This window comes from Sinohyriopsis cumingii, chromosome 18 (assembly GCF_028554795.1).
Source record: "Sinohyriopsis cumingii isolate HCF-2022 chromosome 18, ASM2855479v2, whole genome shotgun sequence".
Classification (NCBI taxonomy): domain Eukaryota; kingdom Metazoa; phylum Mollusca; class Bivalvia; order Unionida; family Unionidae; genus Sinohyriopsis; species Sinohyriopsis cumingii.
In genome coordinates this window covers 84029006-84049674 of record NC_142978.1, presented here as the reverse complement: position 1 = coordinate 84049674, position 20669 = coordinate 84029006, and the positions used below count along the sequence as shown (strand labels likewise).

At 35.8% G+C, this 20669-nt stretch overlaps 1 protein-coding gene across 1 annotated transcript in view; it reads left to right on the top strand.

Annotated features, from left to right (window-relative positions):
- Positions 1-20669, top strand: part of LOC149777187 (telomerase-binding protein EST1A-like) — a 134248-nt gene that overhangs the window by 21929 nt on the left and 91650 nt on the right. The window contains exon 3 of the mRNA XM_089942555.1: positions 15991-18239. Within this exon, the coding sequence (XP_089798681.1) occupies positions 15991-18239 (2249 nt within the window). The remainder of the gene's footprint in view (positions 1-15990; positions 18240-20669) is intronic.

Sequence of the window (20669 nt, the reverse complement as noted above, 5' to 3'; positions counted from 1 at the left end):
GTATCGATATGTATCATATCACAGGTTGTATATTGTGAATCATATTGATACATGACACAGGTGTATCGTTTCACCCCTAGTGTTTGGACTAGCAAGCTACTGTATATACTTGACTCTAAGTCACCCCCCCTTTAGGGCTTCAAAAGGCCAATTTGTCTTTGACTCTCCTGCAAGTCTGGGTGTATTTTAGAAGTCATATGTCTGAAGGGGTGACTTTCCATCAGTGAAAAATAAACAAGCCAAACTAGATAGATAGACAGACCAGACAGTCAGAAACTGCCAACCCTCATGATTTTGGTATGAATTTCACGATTCATGCCCCATGCATGCATGCCAACCATTATGCTTTTGGAGTATTCATTAAGCTTTTTTTCATTAAATTACGCCCTATGCATAAATGTATTCGGATTACGCATTTTCAGAATATCCCCCTCCAAAAGATTAATAATTTGTTTTCTCATTTTTATTAACATTCCATTAATCCCACGGACCGTATTCTAGAAAAGACGGCTTCTGTGTAATTACGACATAAGAGTATGCTTGTCCGTGGATTTTCATGCACTTTCCTAACAGTATTATGTTCTTTTTATAGTAGCTGCCCTTTTTCCAAGAAACATGCTGGTTCAACTTTCAAACCTCTGATATTGGTTTCTATTTATAGCAGCTGTATGGCTTAGTTAGGAGAGAATATACTGGTTTTCTAACTTGTAAGCTCTGCTTGCAGATTCTTTGTTCAAATCCAAATCTGGTCCAGAACCAGTCTGTAGGTTTTTGGCGTAAAAGTCAAGTCAGATTTATTGTACCGTAGTTGATGCGTGTGTTAGAGCAAAAATGTCTTTCAAATAATTTCACAGATGGATTAGGAATAGACGAAAAATTGATTCAGAGATGAATACATGAATTACACAATACAGCGTTCCATTCAAGGGCAGCTTCACGCCCCTTGCAGGCTGTGTGGAAAGGATTTTAATATTGGTCATGGTGGTAAAAGAAAGAAACTTTGAATTAGCTCATTTTATTAACTCCAATGCTAAGGTAACTTCTTTTTTTACAGCAGAACTAAATTGTGGACATGAATTTTGTAAATGCAGAGGTGTTATGTACCGAGTTCTTAATAGAACACGGATTGCCCCTAACAGTAGAAGACTACATTGGTCCTTTGTTCAAAAGGATGTTTCCTGATTCCAAAATTGCAGAAAATATGCATGTGCAAGAACAAAATCATCTAATATTGTTTGGTGTTTAGCAGAAGATACTTCACTTAAAATTGCAGAAGCCATGAAAATTGGGCCGTTTAGTATTGCAACAGACAGGAGTAGTGATAATGTTGACAAAAAGTTGTACCCCGTCTGTGTAAGAGACTTTGACAATGAAAAGGGCAAAGTCAGAGTGCTCTTCTTTCATTACTAGAATTAACAGCAGATTCCACTGGAGAAACCATTGGTTTTTGCTTGATAATGCTTTGAATAAATATAAGTTGGCAGAACTGTATGGGGTTTTCAGCTGATACTGCATCAGTGATGACTGGAATTCATAAAGGAGTTGCATTCTATATTTTGAAAAATGTCTCCATCATTGTTCATATCAGGTTGTTACTGTCATATGATGCACCACACTGCAGAAAAGGCTGCTGATAAATTAGAAGGAGAACTCCTGAAGTATCAAGTTGGCACTCAACCTGACAATGTACTTCATGTGGACAGAGTTGATTTTTTTCATCTTATTTCCCAGCTAAAAGACCCAATAACTGGAAGATATATATTTCCTCTTTTTTGTCAGGTTATGAAAGGAATATTGATACTTTACATATCATTTTGTACATATGCTCATTGAATTTTTATCATGTTATCTGTGGATTACTCTTTTCTGCTTGGAATACTGTTTTTGTCCACTTGGATTACACTTTTTCCTCGCATGGGGTTGGCATGTATGCGCATTCCCCAATTCTCAATTATTTTAAATTTTCCTGTTAAGTTCTAGTCGTGATATCAGCTATTGCCAAAACGGTTCGGCACTGCTAATTGTGATATTAGTAGAACTAGCTGATTGGAACTGTTGGCCCAGTAGCAAGCATTTTAGCATATTTTAATCTATATGTACAAGATTAGTTTTACAAATGCTTTTGAAAGAAACTGGGGCCGAACTGGAATTTTTCTCAGTGCATGTGCTGCCAACACTGATTTGAATTACTGTTTGGCTTTGCATCTTTAAAACGTTTTCACCACCAAGGAAAAAGAAATGTATTGCACAAAAAGTGATATTTACTTTGGAATATACTAAACATTTGCTGTGCATTCAGCCATCAAATACCGATAAACATCATGCATTTTGCACACAGTCTGCCACAAATTGTAGCATTGGGCATGGTGGCATAGATAATGTGAGGAAGCACTTTGGTAGCAAAAAGCACATAAAGGTTGGGAAACTACATGAAGATAGTTTTTTCGAGTGTTGGAATTTGTTAGATTGAAAGATTAGCATATATTGTAATTTGCTTGAGTTCAGTTTTCCATGCATGCGCCAACACCACTAGTCGTTCACCATTGGATGTTTCATCTTTTGGATTAATACCATTTAGTAATTAAGCTACACTGCAGTTAAAATGTTTTCACCTCCAAGGAAAAAGATTTGTATTCCACAAAAAGTGAAGTATAGATCGGAGAACACCAAAATTTAGCCTAGCGTTCAGCCATCAAACATCGATGTACATTATGCTTTTCGCACAGTAGTGTGCCTGGAATTTTACAATTGGGAATGTGCACAAGGGCTGGTATTGTTGCTTATAATTTACCTGTCATATATGTACCATGTAGTAATATTATTATAAGTACATGTATGAAAAATAAATTGTAAGCAACGAAAAGAGCCATTCGAGGTATGTGGCAGAATGATGTGAAAAAGCACACTGCTATAGAAACTCACAGTAGATTTCAGTTATTGAGTACTTTAAGCTACCTACTCAAGTCCTGCATGCTACCAGTGCTGAGGCATTGTTTGCAAGCTTTCATGTTGAACATAACCTGTCTTTCTCAGTTGGAGATTAGCAACATTGATAGTGAAAGATTATTCCCTATTGTGAGGAAAAATAAGACAAACTTTAAGTGCCTCCTTAGGTGCTGAAAATTTGCAGCAATTTTAGTCACCAAGATTAACTAGCAGGCAAGAAGCCTAAACTGTTTTGAAAACAAATTTACCATGGCCTGATTGAGGAAGTTCATGACTGCCACAGCATCATATCATGACAAATAGCGTGAGGATTGTGTATATCAGTAAATTTGGCTGCAAATATAGCAGTACAGTACATGTTATCAGTGTAAATGATATGTTTTATTTTTATTTTGGGGTTTTCGTATAGTAAAGTACTGACCATCGAAGTGGAAGAATCTAGTGTCATGATATAATGTTTCACTAATCATCTTAAAAATTCACTAATTTTTATCCCATTTTTCACTTGTTGTGAGTCTGGAGAGTTGGCAGCTCTGTACCAATAATGCCTTACACTATAGGCATTACAGATATGCCACTGCTACTAACATAACCTTATGCTACAGGCAATACAGATATGCCACTGCTAATAACATAGCCATGCACTACAGGCAATACAGATATGCCCCTGCTAATAACATAACCATACATTACAGGCATTACAGATATGCCATTGCTACTAACATAACCATACACTACAGGAAATACAGATATGCCCCTGCTAATAACATAACCATACATTATAGGCAATAGATATGCCACTGCTACTAACATAACCATACACTACAGGCAATATAGATGTGTCACTGCTACAAACATTACTGAACACCAATGATGGAGGTATGTTGTCCAAAGAACCAACCTCAGAATGAAGCATATGGACAATTTAATCTTTCTAAAGGAAAGTATGAAGTAATTTCATGATACTGATTTCATTTGTGAACCATCTTGATAAAATTATATCAAGTTGACTTAGTTCAGTGAAACTGCTGATCAGATTAATTTTATCAAGTTTATATTATTTTGGTTTAATCATGAAAGTTGAGAACCAGTTTCATTATTGTTCGTGATATGCCTGGAAACATTTTTGTTTTAAAATAACTTGTACTTGTGTTTAGCTGCAAAATTAGGATTCATGTTGGCACTTTGCACTCATTAGTAATTCTTGTTGTAACCAAATTCTTTCAAGTGCTTTTAAATATTTGCTTTTTAATTGTCTTTAAAGTTAAGTTTTTAAGTGGTAGAAATCATTCTAATCAAGTGACTGTAGTCAGCATGTGACCGGTGAACGGGGAACAGTACAATTTCTGTTCTTCATATTTCATTTGATACCCATAATTAGCACTGACTTGTACAGCATTAATAATAATATACAGTCCTTTGCTCACACTTCTTGATAATGCATTACTAGTTAAATATTGCTAGTAGTACCTACGTGATTATTTCACAGATAAACTAATCCAGGGAATTAATTGCTTGTAAAATCGCCCAATACAGTGGTTTATTTTCCCACTCTAAAGGTAATAATAATAATAATAATAATAATGACCTTATTTAAAGAGGGTAACACAGCTAAGAACTAATCTACCTTGAGGCCCTCATACAAAGGAATTTATTTATTTTAGCTGCATCTCTGAAACCACTGGATATATTGGGTTTGGAAGAAGGAAATAGAATGGGCATTTCTAATCTCAACTGGAATACTACTCCAGAGCAGAGTTCCAGAGTATTGGAAACTTTTTTGAAATAATCCCCTTTTTGGTTTGGGAATTTTATAATGTTTGGTAGACGTGGATCGCAGGTGGGGAGTATTATCAGGTAGCCTATACTGGAATAGTGAATGTAAATATTCAGGAGCACTATTATGAGATATCCTGTACATTAATTTGGCTTTTCTCAAACAGATTCGGTCTTTAATAGGTAATATTTTTTAACCTACCAGCTAAATTTTCTGGATTGATATTAACCAAAATGCTCTTTTTTCAAGATGTGCCAGCTTTGCTATGGTTTTATCATTTGAATTACCCCATACTGTATTACAGTAGTCTAAATAGGGTTGTATGTAACTGTTATAAAATAGTTTTCTTTGCCTTTCAGAGAGAAAATGTCTTATCCTACTGAGAAGCCATAAACTTGAATTGACTTTTTTGCTGATATGTTTGATATGTTCAGTCCATGATAGGTTATTATCTACCAGAACACCAAGTAGTCTATCATGACAGACCATTGGCAAATTTTTATCCTTCCATGTCAGAGTTCATCACTATCAAGATTTGTCCTTCTTTGCTATGTTGAGATAAGTAATATTTTAGTTTTACCGGTATTTACCACCATGCCATTGCATGTGCACCAGTTTTCCAGTTTGTTTAGGGCATTCTGTAAAGAAATTTCGAGTTCATGCTTTGTGTTTTGGATGTCTGACAATGTTGTGTCATCTGCATAGAGATCTGTGGATGATATTGAGTCTCTTAGTAAAAGTGGTAGATCATTAATAAATAAAATGAATGGTAATGGACCTAGAATTGAGCCTTGTGGTACTCCATATCTAATTGTTTCAGGTTCAGAAAGAACATTATTTATGTAAACATGTTGTGTTCTCTCACTTAAGTAAGAAGCAAACCATCTAATTATTCTTTCATCACACTGGTAGATTTTCAGTTTCTTCAAAAGGATTTCATGATCTACCATGTCAAAAGCTTTCCTGAAATCTACAAATGCAGATCCTATTATTCTACCTTGATCAAGTGCTTGAAGCCATTTATCAGTTAGGGATATCAAGGCAGTCTCACAGGAATGTTCCTGTCTAAAGCCTGATTGATTAGGGTGTAACAGCAAGTGTTTGGTTAAATAGGACATGAATGAGTCATGGATATGTTTTTCAATCAACTTTGACAAGTTTGGTAGTATTGAGATTGGTCGGTAGTTATCAGCATCATCCTTAGAACCAGATTTGTGAATAGTAGTTACTTTTGCAGTTTTCCATATTTTGGGGACAGATGAGGTTGCAATACTTAAATAAATTATGAATGTTATGCTATCTAAAATAGCAGAGGCAGAAGATTTAACAAGTTGTGGACCAATCTGATCAAGTCCTGTAGCTTTCTTGGTATCAAGTTCACTGAGACATTTTTTAACAAAGTTTTTTGATACTGGTGGGATAGAGAAACATACCTCCTTAGAGATTTTTTCAGTTCTTTAAAGTTGTTTTCTATCACTGGTTCTTTTAACTTTGTGGTAATGTTGGTGAAAAAATCATTGAAAACATTTGCAATGTCAGTGTCATCAGTGACTATGGTGTCATTTACCAGAAGTGAGTGAATTTTATTTGTCTGTTTTTTGTGCTTTCCTCCAGTGAGTTCATTGAAGACTTTCCAAATGGAGTTTGTGTTGCTCTTTTTGTTTTCAAGCAATGATTGATAATAAGTTTTTTTTTAGCGTTTTTAATCATACTTGTTATTTTATTTCTCCATACTTTATATTGTGCATGGTTTCCCATAGCCTTGAATTGGTCTCAGAGATCTTGGAAACGCTTAATTATGTGTATTTGGACGCCAATTTTTGATCTGGGACGCAGAAAATCACTGAGGCGGGAGTCCTCCATACCAATGTAATATGTGTGCAGCAAAATTCAAAGACTTGCCAGTCCTGCTTCAGCCACCTGCTTTGTGGGAAAATGTGTTGATCAGTTAACTGTGTTGATATTTACATTGACAGAATTCAGTGACTGAAAGACCCCATGATAAATACATGTTGCCATTTTACATACATAAAAAAGAACATGATGCATTAGCTGGGTGGCAAGTTCAAAGGCTTTGACTGGCGACCGTATGGGAAGTTGTAGATATTTATAGTGATTGAATTCAGAGGCAGAAAGACCCAGAGATGTACATGTGGTCATTATAAAAGTACATCAAATAAACAACTTTAGCTTTCGTTATTGTGTTCATTTCCGAATGTAGCGGAATAAGTAGTGCACGTGACCTCAGAATCAAGGTATGTTGAGATTTAGACAAAATATCAATTGTAAGTGGGTGACAAGTCGCCTAAAAATGTAAACTTCGCCTTCTTCTGTTAGGGAAGCGAAGACGACTTTGCCCTGTGATTATTTAAGAGGTACATTGACTGACCATACCATATTTTTTTAAAATGCCCCTCGCCTTAGCCCGGTTAGTTCTAGTGTTGTAGTGAAATTCAGTCATCAAGGCATCAGTAGCTAGGCCTAGTTTTTTTATCAATTATGTTGACAAACAAACTCTTCCCCATTCACAAGCATTATGTTTTGATAACTGATTGACCATTAACCCTTTTCTGAGTAAGGTAGCAACTATCAATTTCCTGCATGCTATCCTTTGTCGATAAAACATACAAACTTGTGTTTTAAGATCAGAATCGGTGATCTGGATATATATTAACTGCCTCTTGTACACTATTTCGTCATAAAATTAGTTTGAAACTGTAAGTGAACCAGTAGGCCTAACGGGAAATAATGGTGGACTTCGCTAAGTCTGGTATGTATCAGTTTATTAGATTGTCTGTTTTCTTAAATCATCAGGCAGATATATTCAGAAAAAATATACAAATCATTGAAACCAAAGCCTATGTATTATTTTATTAAAGAGTTAACTTTAAAATGCAAATTATGTAGGTCAGAAACATGTGGGACAATGCTATGTTGTGGAATTCGTGATGACTTGACACGTATTTGCAAAAATACGGGGCAAAAAAGCAAATCAGATACTATTTATTTGCCTAAAATTACTACAGGTACATGTACGTATACAAATAAATAAACCATAAATTTGCAATCCTGTCATTGGACTGTTGTAATGAAGCTATATTATAGTGTGTGATTACATTACGAAAACCTCTCCATCTAAAAATAGATGCACTCAATGTCTGTGTTGATTCTGTAGGAAAGAAGGGACTGCAACTTTTGATGGTGGGACTCCTATTTTTACCAAAATGGGAGTCCTGAACTCCTAGTTTTAAAATCCTAGTGAGACCTCTGGGTCTTGAGTTTTCATAGCATCTAGGATTTCAGTAGTAAGCCAGTTAGGTTGAATTTCAGTCTTTACTCAATGTACTTTCAGTGGTGCATGCTTAGATACTACATCCATGAATAAGTCAGTCCACACCCTCATGGCTTCATCTATGTCATCCAAATTTTGGATCATATTCCATGGAACTTTATATAGGTCATTGAGAAATTGGTCTTCATTAAAAATTTTGAACGATCTTTAAGTGATTGTTTTGTGTGTATTTTTCTTATTTTTCTTGCATTTAACTTTTCTTGTCAAAAAAATAGGATAGTGGTCACTAAGAACAACATTGGGTACATTAACACAAGCCACATTGTCTGGTAGGTTGGTATAAATGTGATCAATAAGATTGCTCGATTTTTCTGTTACCCTTGTGGGCTCATTTACCAGCTGGTCTAGGCCTAATGATTCAATAAATTCCATCCAGTTGTTCCTTATTTGAGTATTGAGAAGGTCCTTATTTATATCTCCGAGTATATATGTTTCTTTCTCCTGTGCTAGAACATTTTCCATTTGTTTCAAGAAGTTATCATTCCAAATTGCTTTGGAGGAAGGTGGCCTAGAAATGAAACCAGCTAGGAATGATTTTGCATTGTTTTGAAAAATTTCCACCCAGATACTCTCAATTTCATGTGACTCCAAGTCAGGTTGCCTTTCTACATTTACATCTTCCCCAATTATACAACAAGACACCCCCCCCACTGTCTCTGTCCCTGCGTAATGGTTTATTGTAGCCTTGACAGTGAAATAGATCATCATTGTGGTTAGCATTTAATTTGGTTTCAGTGAGTCCTAAAACATGTATATTATTTTCCTTGGAAGACAACATTAACATAATCTGGTCTATTTTTCCCACTATACCTTGTACATTTAAGTGACCTATGTTAAAACCTTTTGTATTTAGTTTCATATCAATTATATGTATGTCATCATGCAATTGGGTACTCACTGAGATTGTCTCCTTACTACTTTTATCATTCTTACATCCTATTTCTATATTTAAATGTTCATAAGTATTAGCATCTTCAAAGTCACATACAAACCCTGAAAATCCATTTACGTTTGCATCTACAATAGTGTCCATTGAACACTTAGAGTCGAGAGTCACACTATGTACATTTAGATAGGTACTCATATTATTACATGATATCCATTTAGTTCTGTTTGGTAGCTGCTGATTTTTTTGATAAAGAGTGGGATTTTTCTGTAATTTGGGCACATCCACACTGCTATCACAGGAACTAATTACAAACTTGAAGCTACTGTTTTTATTGATATTTATAAAAAATAATAGACCAGAACCTCTCTGACTTCATTTTAAGCTTCAGTTTTTAGAAACATAGACTTTGCAGCATTTAGAAAACAAAATTATTCCAAGGCCCTCTAATACTTTTCCCTGAATGCAGATCATGATGAAATACATACAGTATATCAACCAGACAGCATATACTCAGAAATCGCACAAGCTGGGTTGAATGCCACAATTATTCAGAATTTACCACCTGAGGATACATTGTTGGTTGTGAGCCTCTTTTCAGCAGAATGTTAGAAAGAGTTCTGATACCAATATTACAACTATGAGTGGTTGGCCATTTAACTTTTCTGGATGTTGGGTGTGTGTGTCAGAATAAAAGTAAAAATATAGCTTTCTCCAGCAAGTGGATTTTAAGTCAGGGCAAGTGATTTTATTGAAAAAAAGACTTGCCATAGGCATGTGTCTGAAAAATTCTTTGAGCACTGGAACAAGACAATGGTAGGCATCATGACCTGGAGGAAAAAAATTGCTTTATATGAAATATTTTGAGAGGTGAATAAACACATGAGTCGGTTTAATATGGCTTTTATTTATTTATTTTTATATAAGTATGGCTTTTTCAATGTGTCAAAATAACAGTAAAAATATGTCATGATTGGGCATACAAAATTTGGAGTCGGGGCTAGTGAAATTTGAGTCGTGGCTTCAGATTTATGTGAATTCACTTGCACTGGGTCTGTGTCAGAAGTTTGCTTTCTTTGAGCATGGAAAGTCATCTTTTTGTTAAATGTTTATACAGAATGTAAATGAGATCATTTTGTATACCCTCTAAGTCATGTTATCCTAACAGTTTTGGTGATGTGACAACCTATATATCCCCCTCCAGTGAAATATGTCTTTTTTGTGCTGTTGGTCCATTACACTTCTTTTGCAAGCAAGATAGCCAGTAAATCTGTTGAACCAAACCAGACAAAATTTGACATTTAAATACCATGGATGAGTCCCAAGGCCTGCTTAAGGTCTGGCAGCAGACCTTTTATTTATTTTTACACAATGTTCATTTTTTAAATTTTTTTACATAATATGAATTGCATTTAAGCAGAAATTACTTAGGATATACAGAATAATTTCACATGTATATTTATAGTAATATGTTGATGATGGGCCATTATACATATTTTCTAAAAAAAATTTAAAGATTTTGATACTTTTAAGGCTTATAACACTTTTTTTTTAAAAGCCAAACAGCGTGTCAGCATGATCGGGGGAAAGTCACTTGAGGTAGACAAATTAAAGTTGGTGGGCTTATTTGTCTTTTTATATAAAGAAGCTGACTAGATTTTCAGGCTAGTGGAGCAGTTATTTTATTTTTAGATTATTTGGGAATATTGCAGAGTATGTTTTTGGTACATGTATGGGCATATGTCAGTCATGAAGTTTGCATTATGACTGTCAAAAAGCTTATGGTACATATATAGGCATATGTCAGTCATGAAGTTTGCATTATGGCTGTCAAAAAGCTTATGGTACATATATAGGCATGTGTCAGTCATGAAGTTTGCATTATGACTGTCAAAAAGCTTATGGTACATATATAGGCATGTGTCAGTCATGAAGTTTGCATTATGACTGTCAAAAAGCTTATGGTACATATATAGGCATGTGTCAGTCATGAAGTTTGCATTATGACTGTCTGTCAAAAAGCTTGTGGTACATATTTAGGCCTATGTCAGTCATGAAGTTTGCATTATGACTGTCTGTCAAAAAGCTTATGGTACATATATAGGCCTATGTCAGTCATGAAGTTTGCATTATGACTGTCAAAAAGCTTATGGTACATATATAGGCATGTGTCAGTCATAAAGTTTGCATTATGACTGTCAAAAAGCTTATGGTACATATATAGGCCTATGTCAGTCATGAAGTTTGCATTATGACTGTCAAAAAGCTTATGGTACATATATAGGCATGTGTCAGTCATGAAGTTTGCATTATGACTGTCTGTCAAAAAGCTTATGCTACATATATAGGCCTATGTCATGAAGTTTGCAGTATGACTCAGTCAACAAGTTTATGGTATGTATATGAACATATGTCAATCATGAAGTTTGCATTATGACTGTCTGTCAACAGGCTTGTGGTACATATGTGGGCATATGTCAGTCATGACGTTTGCATTATGACTGTCTGTCAACAAGCTTATGGTATGTATATGAACATATGTCAATCATGAAGTTTGCATTATGACTGTCTGTCAACAGGCTTGTGGAACATATATGGGCATATGTCAGTCATGAAGTTTGCATTATGACTGTCTGTCAACAAGCTTATGGTACACATATAGGCATATTTCAGTCATGAAGTTTGCATTATGACTGTCTGTCAACAAGCTTGTGGTACATATATAGGCATATTTCAGTCATGAAGTTTGCATTATGACTGTCTGTCAACAAGCTTACGGTGTATATATAGGCATATGTCAATCATGAAGTTTGCATTATGACTGTCTGTCAACAAGCTTGTGGTACATATATGGGCATATGTAAGTCATGAAGTTTGCATTTTGACTCAACAAGCTTATGGTACATATATGGGCATATGTCAGTTATGAAGTTTGCATTATGACTATTTGTCAACAAGCTTATGGTACATATATGGGCAACCGCTCCGGTGGCCTGGTGGTTAGAGCATGCGGGAAGTCATGGGTTCAATCCTTAACTGAGTCATACCAAAGACTTACAAAAATGGTACTAACAGCTGCCTCACTTGGCATTCAGCGTTAAGAGGTTAATGTTACGACTGGTCGGCCTGGTGTCAGGATAATGTGATTGGGTGGGACATCATGCTACATGTCTGTGGTATGAAGCCCCAGTGCTAGACATCACTTTAAACTGCTACACTGCAGACATTGTAGCGATATGTCTGAATTTTTTTAAAGCTACATTAAAAATCCAGATCACACACACACAAATATATAGGCATATGGCACTCATGAAGTTTGCATTATGACTGTCTGTCAAAAAGCTTATGGTACATATATAGGCCTATGTCAGTCATGAAGTTTGCATTAAGGCATATGTCAGTCATGAAATTTGCATTATGACTGTCAGTCAACAAGCTTATGGTAAATATATATGGATATATATCAGTTATGGTGTTTGCATTATGACTGTCTGTCAACAAAAGCTTGGTACCACTCTGGAGTCAATAAATCAGTGAAATCAGAAAGTGGATTTATATCATCAAAATCATGGAGGAATTCAATAATGAGCAAGCTCCCTAAACATTAGTCAGGTGATCATGATATTGTTTGAGTGTTGTTACCACTCTGGAAGACATATTTATGATCTGATTTTGAGCAAACTTGCAATATAGGCATTTATTATTAAGATTGTGCATGAATTTGATAATGAACAAGAGCCATATATACTGCATCTGATTGGCTGAGCTTGTTTCCACTATGGAGGCCACATTTCTAATATGATTATGATAAAACATGGAGTATAGGCTTATATTATTAAGATATCAAGAAAGTTTAATAACATGTAAGATATATGCATATTAAAGAGTAAATCCTGCATCTGATTGACTCAGCCTGTTAGCACTCTGGAGGAATCATTTTTCAATGGATTTGGATCAAACCTGATATAAATCTCAATTCAGGTCTGTAATGAACATGATCCATGCCTGTTAATAAGGTGTTTTACATCTGAACATTTGGTCTTATTTTGTTACTACTTAGGAGATCTTACACACACACACACACAAATACATGTGCGCATGCTCACGTGCATTAACTAAAATGTGATTTCAAGTTCTTTATTTTTTATTGCAATTTGATAATGCGATTATTGTTGCTGTAAAAATACAAGTTGCACTTAATTTCTTGACAATGTGAACTCATATCATTGCGTACAATTTACCAATAAATAATACCCATAACTAATACATGTTCAAACCATCTTAATCATTTTGCCAACATTACACAACAGCTACACATGCTCTAAATGCAGATAAGCTTGCACACTGAGACATAATCCTCTCTCTCTCATTCACTAATAACAACAAAAATCTTTTTGAGTGCTTTTATTTTTATTGTAATTAGATTCTTGAGTTGAGAGCAGAATGAGACAGAAAATATACATTTACTTTGTACGTTTGTACCGTCAGGTTGTCGAGTAGCGTGTGTTCTGTAGAACTTGTTCAGGTATGATCCCTTTATTTTTTTGTACATGGTCAGTGCTACCAAACGATAATTATTTATTTTACATATAATATTTCGTACACTGAAATTATAGTTTTTCGTGTACGAAACATTACATGAAATACGGTATAAATGATGTAATCTTGTATGATGTCATTTTGTGTCTTATTGGATAAATATGTTACCAACTGATCCTGGAAGCCACATTTATGATCCACTTTGTGATCAGAATTGGAATACATGCATATTTCATCCCAATCTTGGACTGTCAGTAATTAGTGACATCAATGCTTATTCATTAGGTGAACTTGCATGTGGATGGCAGAGGTTATGGCTACTCATTAGCTGTAATTCTCAAATAACTTTTGATCAAAATTGGAATAGTTCTTATATCGTTAAGGTGATATGCAATTTCGAAAGTAAGCAAGATCCATGCATATTAATGAGGTATCTTCCATCTGATTCTCTGGCCTCATTACCACTCTTAAACCCATAGTTTTGGTCTGTTGGTTTTATTACAATCAAAATTTGGATGAATTAGTCAGTTGTTATGTAAACCAGGTGAATGCTATCATTGCACATGGCCCTCTTGTTTACAGTTTTTTTAATATCCTTTTTCAACTAAACACTGGTATAAAATGGTGTGTGTGTGTCTGTGTGTTATTTGGATTTTTAATGTAGCTTTAACAATGTTTCAGTCATATCGCTACGATGTCTGCATTGTTAGCAGTTTATAGTGATGTCTAGCACTGGGGCATCATGCCGCAGACCACTAGGTATAAAATTGGCAAAAATCATTAAAGGTAGACAAATAAAATTGGCATTTACGTTTGTAATCGTGTGCAGATGCCTTGATTAGATGTTCATGCAATTATAGCAATTTTTCTCTATCTTAGAATATTCTTTTTAACTTGAACTTTTTTGGTTGACAATATTTTATATGAACAAATTTATATTTTGGTATGGTGGTGGGGGAATCCAAGATGTTAGCTTCTTTTTTGGATGACTGTTCAACTTACCTTAATTTTTGCAAAGCTTTCTGTATACAGATTAAATTGACCCAGATGTTTCAATCTGTTGAGAGGACGACCAAATGCCAGACCTTCAGTCATATTGTTACGATGTTTGCAGTGTGGTAGTTTATAGTGATATCTAGCACTGGGGCATCATGCCGCAGACATGTAGCATGATGTCCCACCCAGTCACATTATCCTGACACCAGGCCAACCAGTCCTAACACTAACCTTCTTAATGCTGAGTGCCAAGCGCGGCAGCTGTTAGCACCATTTTTGTAAGTCTTTGGTATGACTCGGCCGAAAATTGAACCCTTTACCTCCCACTTCCAAGGCAGATGCTTTAACCACTAGGCCACCAGAGCAGTTTGCTTCTTATGTTTGATATTGCTATCTTGATTTTTGAAATCATTCTAATTTCTGTTGATTTAAAAATGTTAAGAAGAAACAAAATTGCTACAGTTGAAGATTCCTTATTACGGTATTTCTTTTTGTCTCAGTATGCAGATGAGTAGAGTGCTAAAAGGGAACATGTATTCTGTACAATTCAAATGATGTAGATATATTTATTTAATGGCACATACTTATTTCAAATGATACAATCTGTGTTTTAGAGCATGATCAGGTGTTAATTCATGGTGGAGCTTGGATCATGGATGTTATGAGAGAGTCTCAAAATAGACACATATTGATTTTAAAAATGCATGTTTTCTGTGTGGAAATCTTGCTTGATGCATTTAAGTTAATGCCATAAATGAATCTTGAAAAAATTCAGTTTTACTAGGAAAAACCCTGGATGAACCTGGATGTATTTTTCTTAAAAAATGTGGGGTAACTCTGTCAATAGCTTCTGTTGGATACTTTAGACAGAATCATGTTAATAGAAGATACTCATGAAAGGTAATTGCTTAAATATTTAGTACAATTTTTAAAAATCAATTATATTATGGAGATAAAGAAAAGAAAAGACTGGAAACATTTAAATTATGTGTGTTTTTAAAGGAATTTTGATATTTGCATGTGGCCATAAATAGAAATACTGTAAAATTATATATTAATCGGGATAATATTTTGTGAGTGATTGGATGATTTCATGCATATAAAATTTTGTATAGTTAGACCATTTGCCATATTTTAGTTACTGTAGGTGAATTAATTTAGTTGTTTTTTGCTAGCCAAAAATATGAAATTAAATCCTCTATGACTATTTCTGATTACAGTATGCCTTTTAATATTTTGCAGTTTAGTTTTATCCCATTGGCCCTGTTTAATGTACCATATGATCTTAACATTTACACAATCAGTATTGTCCATACTTTGATTTGACAACATTGGCTGCAGGGTTACATTGTTAATTTCATCATAAGCCATATTAAGATTTTGTGATTAAGTCTATGGAAATCATATATCATTTTCTACATGCAGCTTTGAATTCTTCAAAAACCTTCATTCTTGTGCTGCTTTTATTAATGGGGGATTTTTGTATCAATTTAGGTTGAATCTGTGGCACAAAGCCTGCAAAAATTGGATAGTAGCAAGTCATCTGAAGATAAAGAGAGGAAAATAGACACAAATGAAACAAGACGGCGAAGCAAAAGGCCAAGCCTACAAATTTATGTTCCAAAGGGAAAAATCCTTGAGCAGCAAGAACAGAAGAGTCACAGCACTAACAGTAAGGATGAAGAAGAAGAGGAAGTGTGGGATGTTGATGACAATCCAGAAACAGAAACTATTCATGCTTCCAGCAGTCCTCTTACACACTCTATCCATCAAGACATGGAAGATAACTCACCGAGGAAAGTTGATTTGAAGAGCATGCAGGTTACTGTTGTGAATGATATTGCTACTCAGCAGCCGAAGGGCAGAGGTCGTGGAAGGTCAAGAACCTCAGCTCAAACATGGGAGGGAGTAGCACAGTCCAAGAATCAGGACATACCTGGTGGTAGTGGTCGCAGGGTTCAGCAAGCACTAGACAAAGAGAGCCGATCTCAAGACCGTTCTTACCAGGAAGAGATGATAAAGCAGTCACCTTCTAATTTCACAGTGCAGACCAAAAATAAGGCAGGTGAGATGAAAGAAATGTACATAGTTCCTGTAAGACCTGACACTATAGGTCAAGAGGCAAGTAGAAATGCCAACATAATTGGCCAGGAAGAAAATGGAACCTCTGAGCTTAATGAAAAAGTGGATGTGAGGCTTGAGAAGTTGAGAGCAAACAAGTCAAGATCTGTAGAAAAACTTGACAAGAGTGAAAAATGGGATGAGGAAGACTTTTATGATGTTGGTAACATTGGAACACTTGTATTTGAGAGAAGCAGAAGTTCAGAACAGCTCAATTTAACTGAAAGCAAAGTTGTATTGACCCCCTTGTACAAAGGAAAAGGCAGTTCTTTACCAAGAAAATTCTCATTTGCAGCCATGCGAAGGGCAGCCAGGAAAGAGAGTGTTAGCAGTGATGTAAGCACAGGTACAGGCAGTGATTGGAGTATAGATGAACTTGAAGACAGTACGGCCAAGATTCTAGATTGGAATAAAGAGGTTGAGAGGGAGTTAGCATTACAAGTACAGGATGAAACACAAAAATTAAATGAATGGTTTGCAAAGCAATCAGACGAGAACAAATCATTTAAAGCTAACCTATCCAACTGGCAGAGTCCCAGCATGACAAGAAGTCTTGAACTTGAGAGACAAAAATCTGAGCAAAAACCAAGGTACTCTGATTCCAAACAAGATAAGAATCAGCCTCGGGGAAGGAAGAAAGATCGTAGGAGAGGTTCTTTGGATGTTAGAAGCAGAGATTCTAGTGTCACTAGTGTCAGGAGTGTTCAAAGTGTGCAAAGTGTTCATAGTGTTCAGAGTGCCTATGGAGATGATACGAGAAGACGGGGTGGGAGACGTCGGCGAAGAAAACGCTCAGGATCCTCGGGTTTTGGTGGTCATCTGCAGAGTGAGTCCTCTGAGCCTAGAAATATTAACATTAAAGTCACATGTGCTGATGATAATAAAAGAGAAGTAATGTTTGAGGACAAGAATAACAATTCTGGCAGAAGGGATGGAGGAGGGTTCGGAAGGCATAGAAGAAATTCTTATGGAGAGTCTTCCAATAAAGTTGAACAGCAACAAAGCAAAGATAAACGATCACAGGGTTATCAGAAGAGAAGTGAAGAATTAAATTATCTTTGTGAACAGTGGAGAAAGAGTGACAGATCTCATAGGGATAAATACGTTGGAAAACAAGGACATGATGGCAGGTCAGGTCAATCCCATGAAATGGGGGCTCTGCCAAAAGGAGGTGGACTCCTCCATTTACCTCCTCAGTCCAGCCTTAATGAGTCACACCACACTCAAGAAAGACGTGTAGAAAAGAAACAGCCAAGAGATAGAGTCAAAGAGCAAGTCAGAGAGGGATCAGGTCAAGGCCAAAAGGTCCTGTTTGATCCAAAGAACCCAGACAAACCAATTGTGGTTTCAAAGTCATCCAAGCTGGAATTTAAAGATGAAGAGGAACCACCCTCACATATTACCTCATACCCACCTGCTTCCTATCCAAGGGGTTATGGACCTTTCTTCCCAGGGTACAATATGGGTTATGGCCATGGGAATCCCTATGAGAGGGTACAACCGCATCTTGCGGTTGCAATGCCTATGGATGGACCTTATGGATATGGCTATCCCATGCCCCCTTATCCTGACCCGGGAGTGTACCCAGATGACACCTACACCAGGGACCCCTATTATCACAGGTAGATAACATTACATTTTCATCTGCAATTTTACCTTGAGTCCATTGTATCTGAATCTAATTTTGAGTCAATGATGCAACCCATTAAGTATGAAGCCAACATTTACTGATTGGTAATTAAACTGGAATTCAAGGACCCATAAGTACTGCACCTCAATCTTGATGACTCACGCACAACGTGGTCCACAAACATAGACCGCACCATAAGCAAGGTACGAGTTACTGAGGGACATCCAAAAATTGAAGAAAATAGCTTTGACGTTGAGAAAACCGTGGGGAGGGTGTTAGGGAACTAGGCTGTTTATTGACTGAATCCTCATTTTACAATTACGTTGATACTAATTTTTAATAACGTGCTATTTCTAATGAAGTTGTTCATTATTCTTTTTAAATGACATTTATTTTCAAACTGCCTAACATATGAAAGATAGTTCCAGCTGGTTTCAACAACCATCACATGTACGCGAAAAGATCTGTGTATTACGTCACTGCTTTTTGTTTTCAAAAACACGCATCATTTATTTCATGAGACAATTGTCTATGTTGAAACTCAATTTTTGTATTGCTCAATTAGTGCAATATTGATGTCATGAATTAATTAATTGGAATTAATAATGAAACTTCTTATCATCCTTGAAGATATCCCTAGGTGCCAGTTAAAGAATTCTCTGAAGCTCGCTTGCCCACAATGGTCCGTATCTGTGAAATCATGCTCTTTATTTTATGAAGTATTAGTTTTGCTTGGCTGGCTTGTTATCTTTAATCACAGTTATGAAAGAGTCGGCTAATTTAAGGTAGTTTATGTTACATACACAATAACATTTATAAGTGTTCGATTGATCAAATGAAATAAGTTCACCAAACGTACGACCGGGGGGCCACTAGATTTTAAGTTTGTAGGATTTTTGTGCCTTTTAACTTTTCTTTTATTCCACCTCCTTTATTTGATTCAAAAGACATAATTAATGTGATAATACAAATGAGGTTAGCTCTTATTTCAGTGCAACAATACAACAAATACTTCCGGAATTCTGTTATCAAAACACGGTCAGCATTTAATTAGGTTCTCAGAGAAACACTGGTGGACATAGCTGTTATGGTAGATTGACACATTTTACATTTAATTACTAGAGGACACGTTGTATTTATGACGATTACACTTAGAAGGAACTAAAAGATAGAATTAGAACACAAATTTTGGGGCCCCGAGTGGCCGAGTGTTCTAAAGCGCTCTCCATTACAGATCACTGCCATCTCACCTCTGTCTGCGTGGGTTCAAGTCTCGGATTCAGCCAATGTGGATATGTGAGAAAGCTTGCCAGTAGCTTCTCGTGGGTCATTGGTTCTTTCCGGGGTTTTTCCGGGTTCTTCCTCCACCATTAATACTGGCTGCCATGTATAGCCTATCATGTGCTGAAAAATGGCATTAAACCCTACAACAACAACACAAATTTCAATTGATAAAAAAATTATTTAATTTGTATTTATTTATTAAAGTGCTGCCTCCACTCGGAGTGAGTGACATTTTCAATTATTGAAATTTCCTTACATATCATTAATTGTGGTGTAGTAGGAATGTCATTTGGAAAGAAAATATAAAAATTTGTATGGCCTATTTTTAAATTTGATATTTCATAGTGTTGATTAAAATTTCCAGGTCCTATCTAGCATTTTTGATGATAAAACGAGCAATACATCATTTTTGTTTACCAATTTTGATCAAAATTTTCTTCAAGTTCAACAAATAGGGATCAATTTTGGGGGTATTTTCCTGTTTAAAACATGGGATCCATGCCAGGTCTCACATTATAAGCGGGTTTGTGGGTTATCGGGGCGTGAGTTATCGAGGGAGTGGTTTATCAAGTGAATCTATCTCTTAAATATAATGTCGTGTCCAACTTTCTTTTTATGTTTGATAATGGGCCAGTTCAAAATATTCATTTTTATTAGGCATTATTGTTCATTACTATGATTGATGGGATAGACTAAATTGGTTTAGCAAGACTAATCTATATGCCCAATAATTCCCCTTGATAAGCCCAAAGTTTGATGATAAATTCCATCCCCAACTTTGACAGACTCTTGGCCAATTTTCTGAAAAGACAGCTTTTATCAGATTTAAACACAAAGCACAACTGCAATGCCCTTTTAATAAATTTTAAAACAATGCCCGTTTCATAAATTTTAAAAGTGGACATTTTGTGCTTATTGTGGGAGATATTCTGTTGCTGTTGGCCTTGGTTTCTTGCATCCTATAAATGTCATAGAGTGGTCAGACATAATGATTACATTGTCAGCTCATGGTCATAAATTTTGGTTTGGAGTTCAGGAAATTTCAAAATCTTTTTATTTGAGTGGACTCCAGTCAGAGTTGGCACTTTATGCATACCAGGAATGAAGGCATATGCCAGAAAATAAAGCTAAAGGGTGA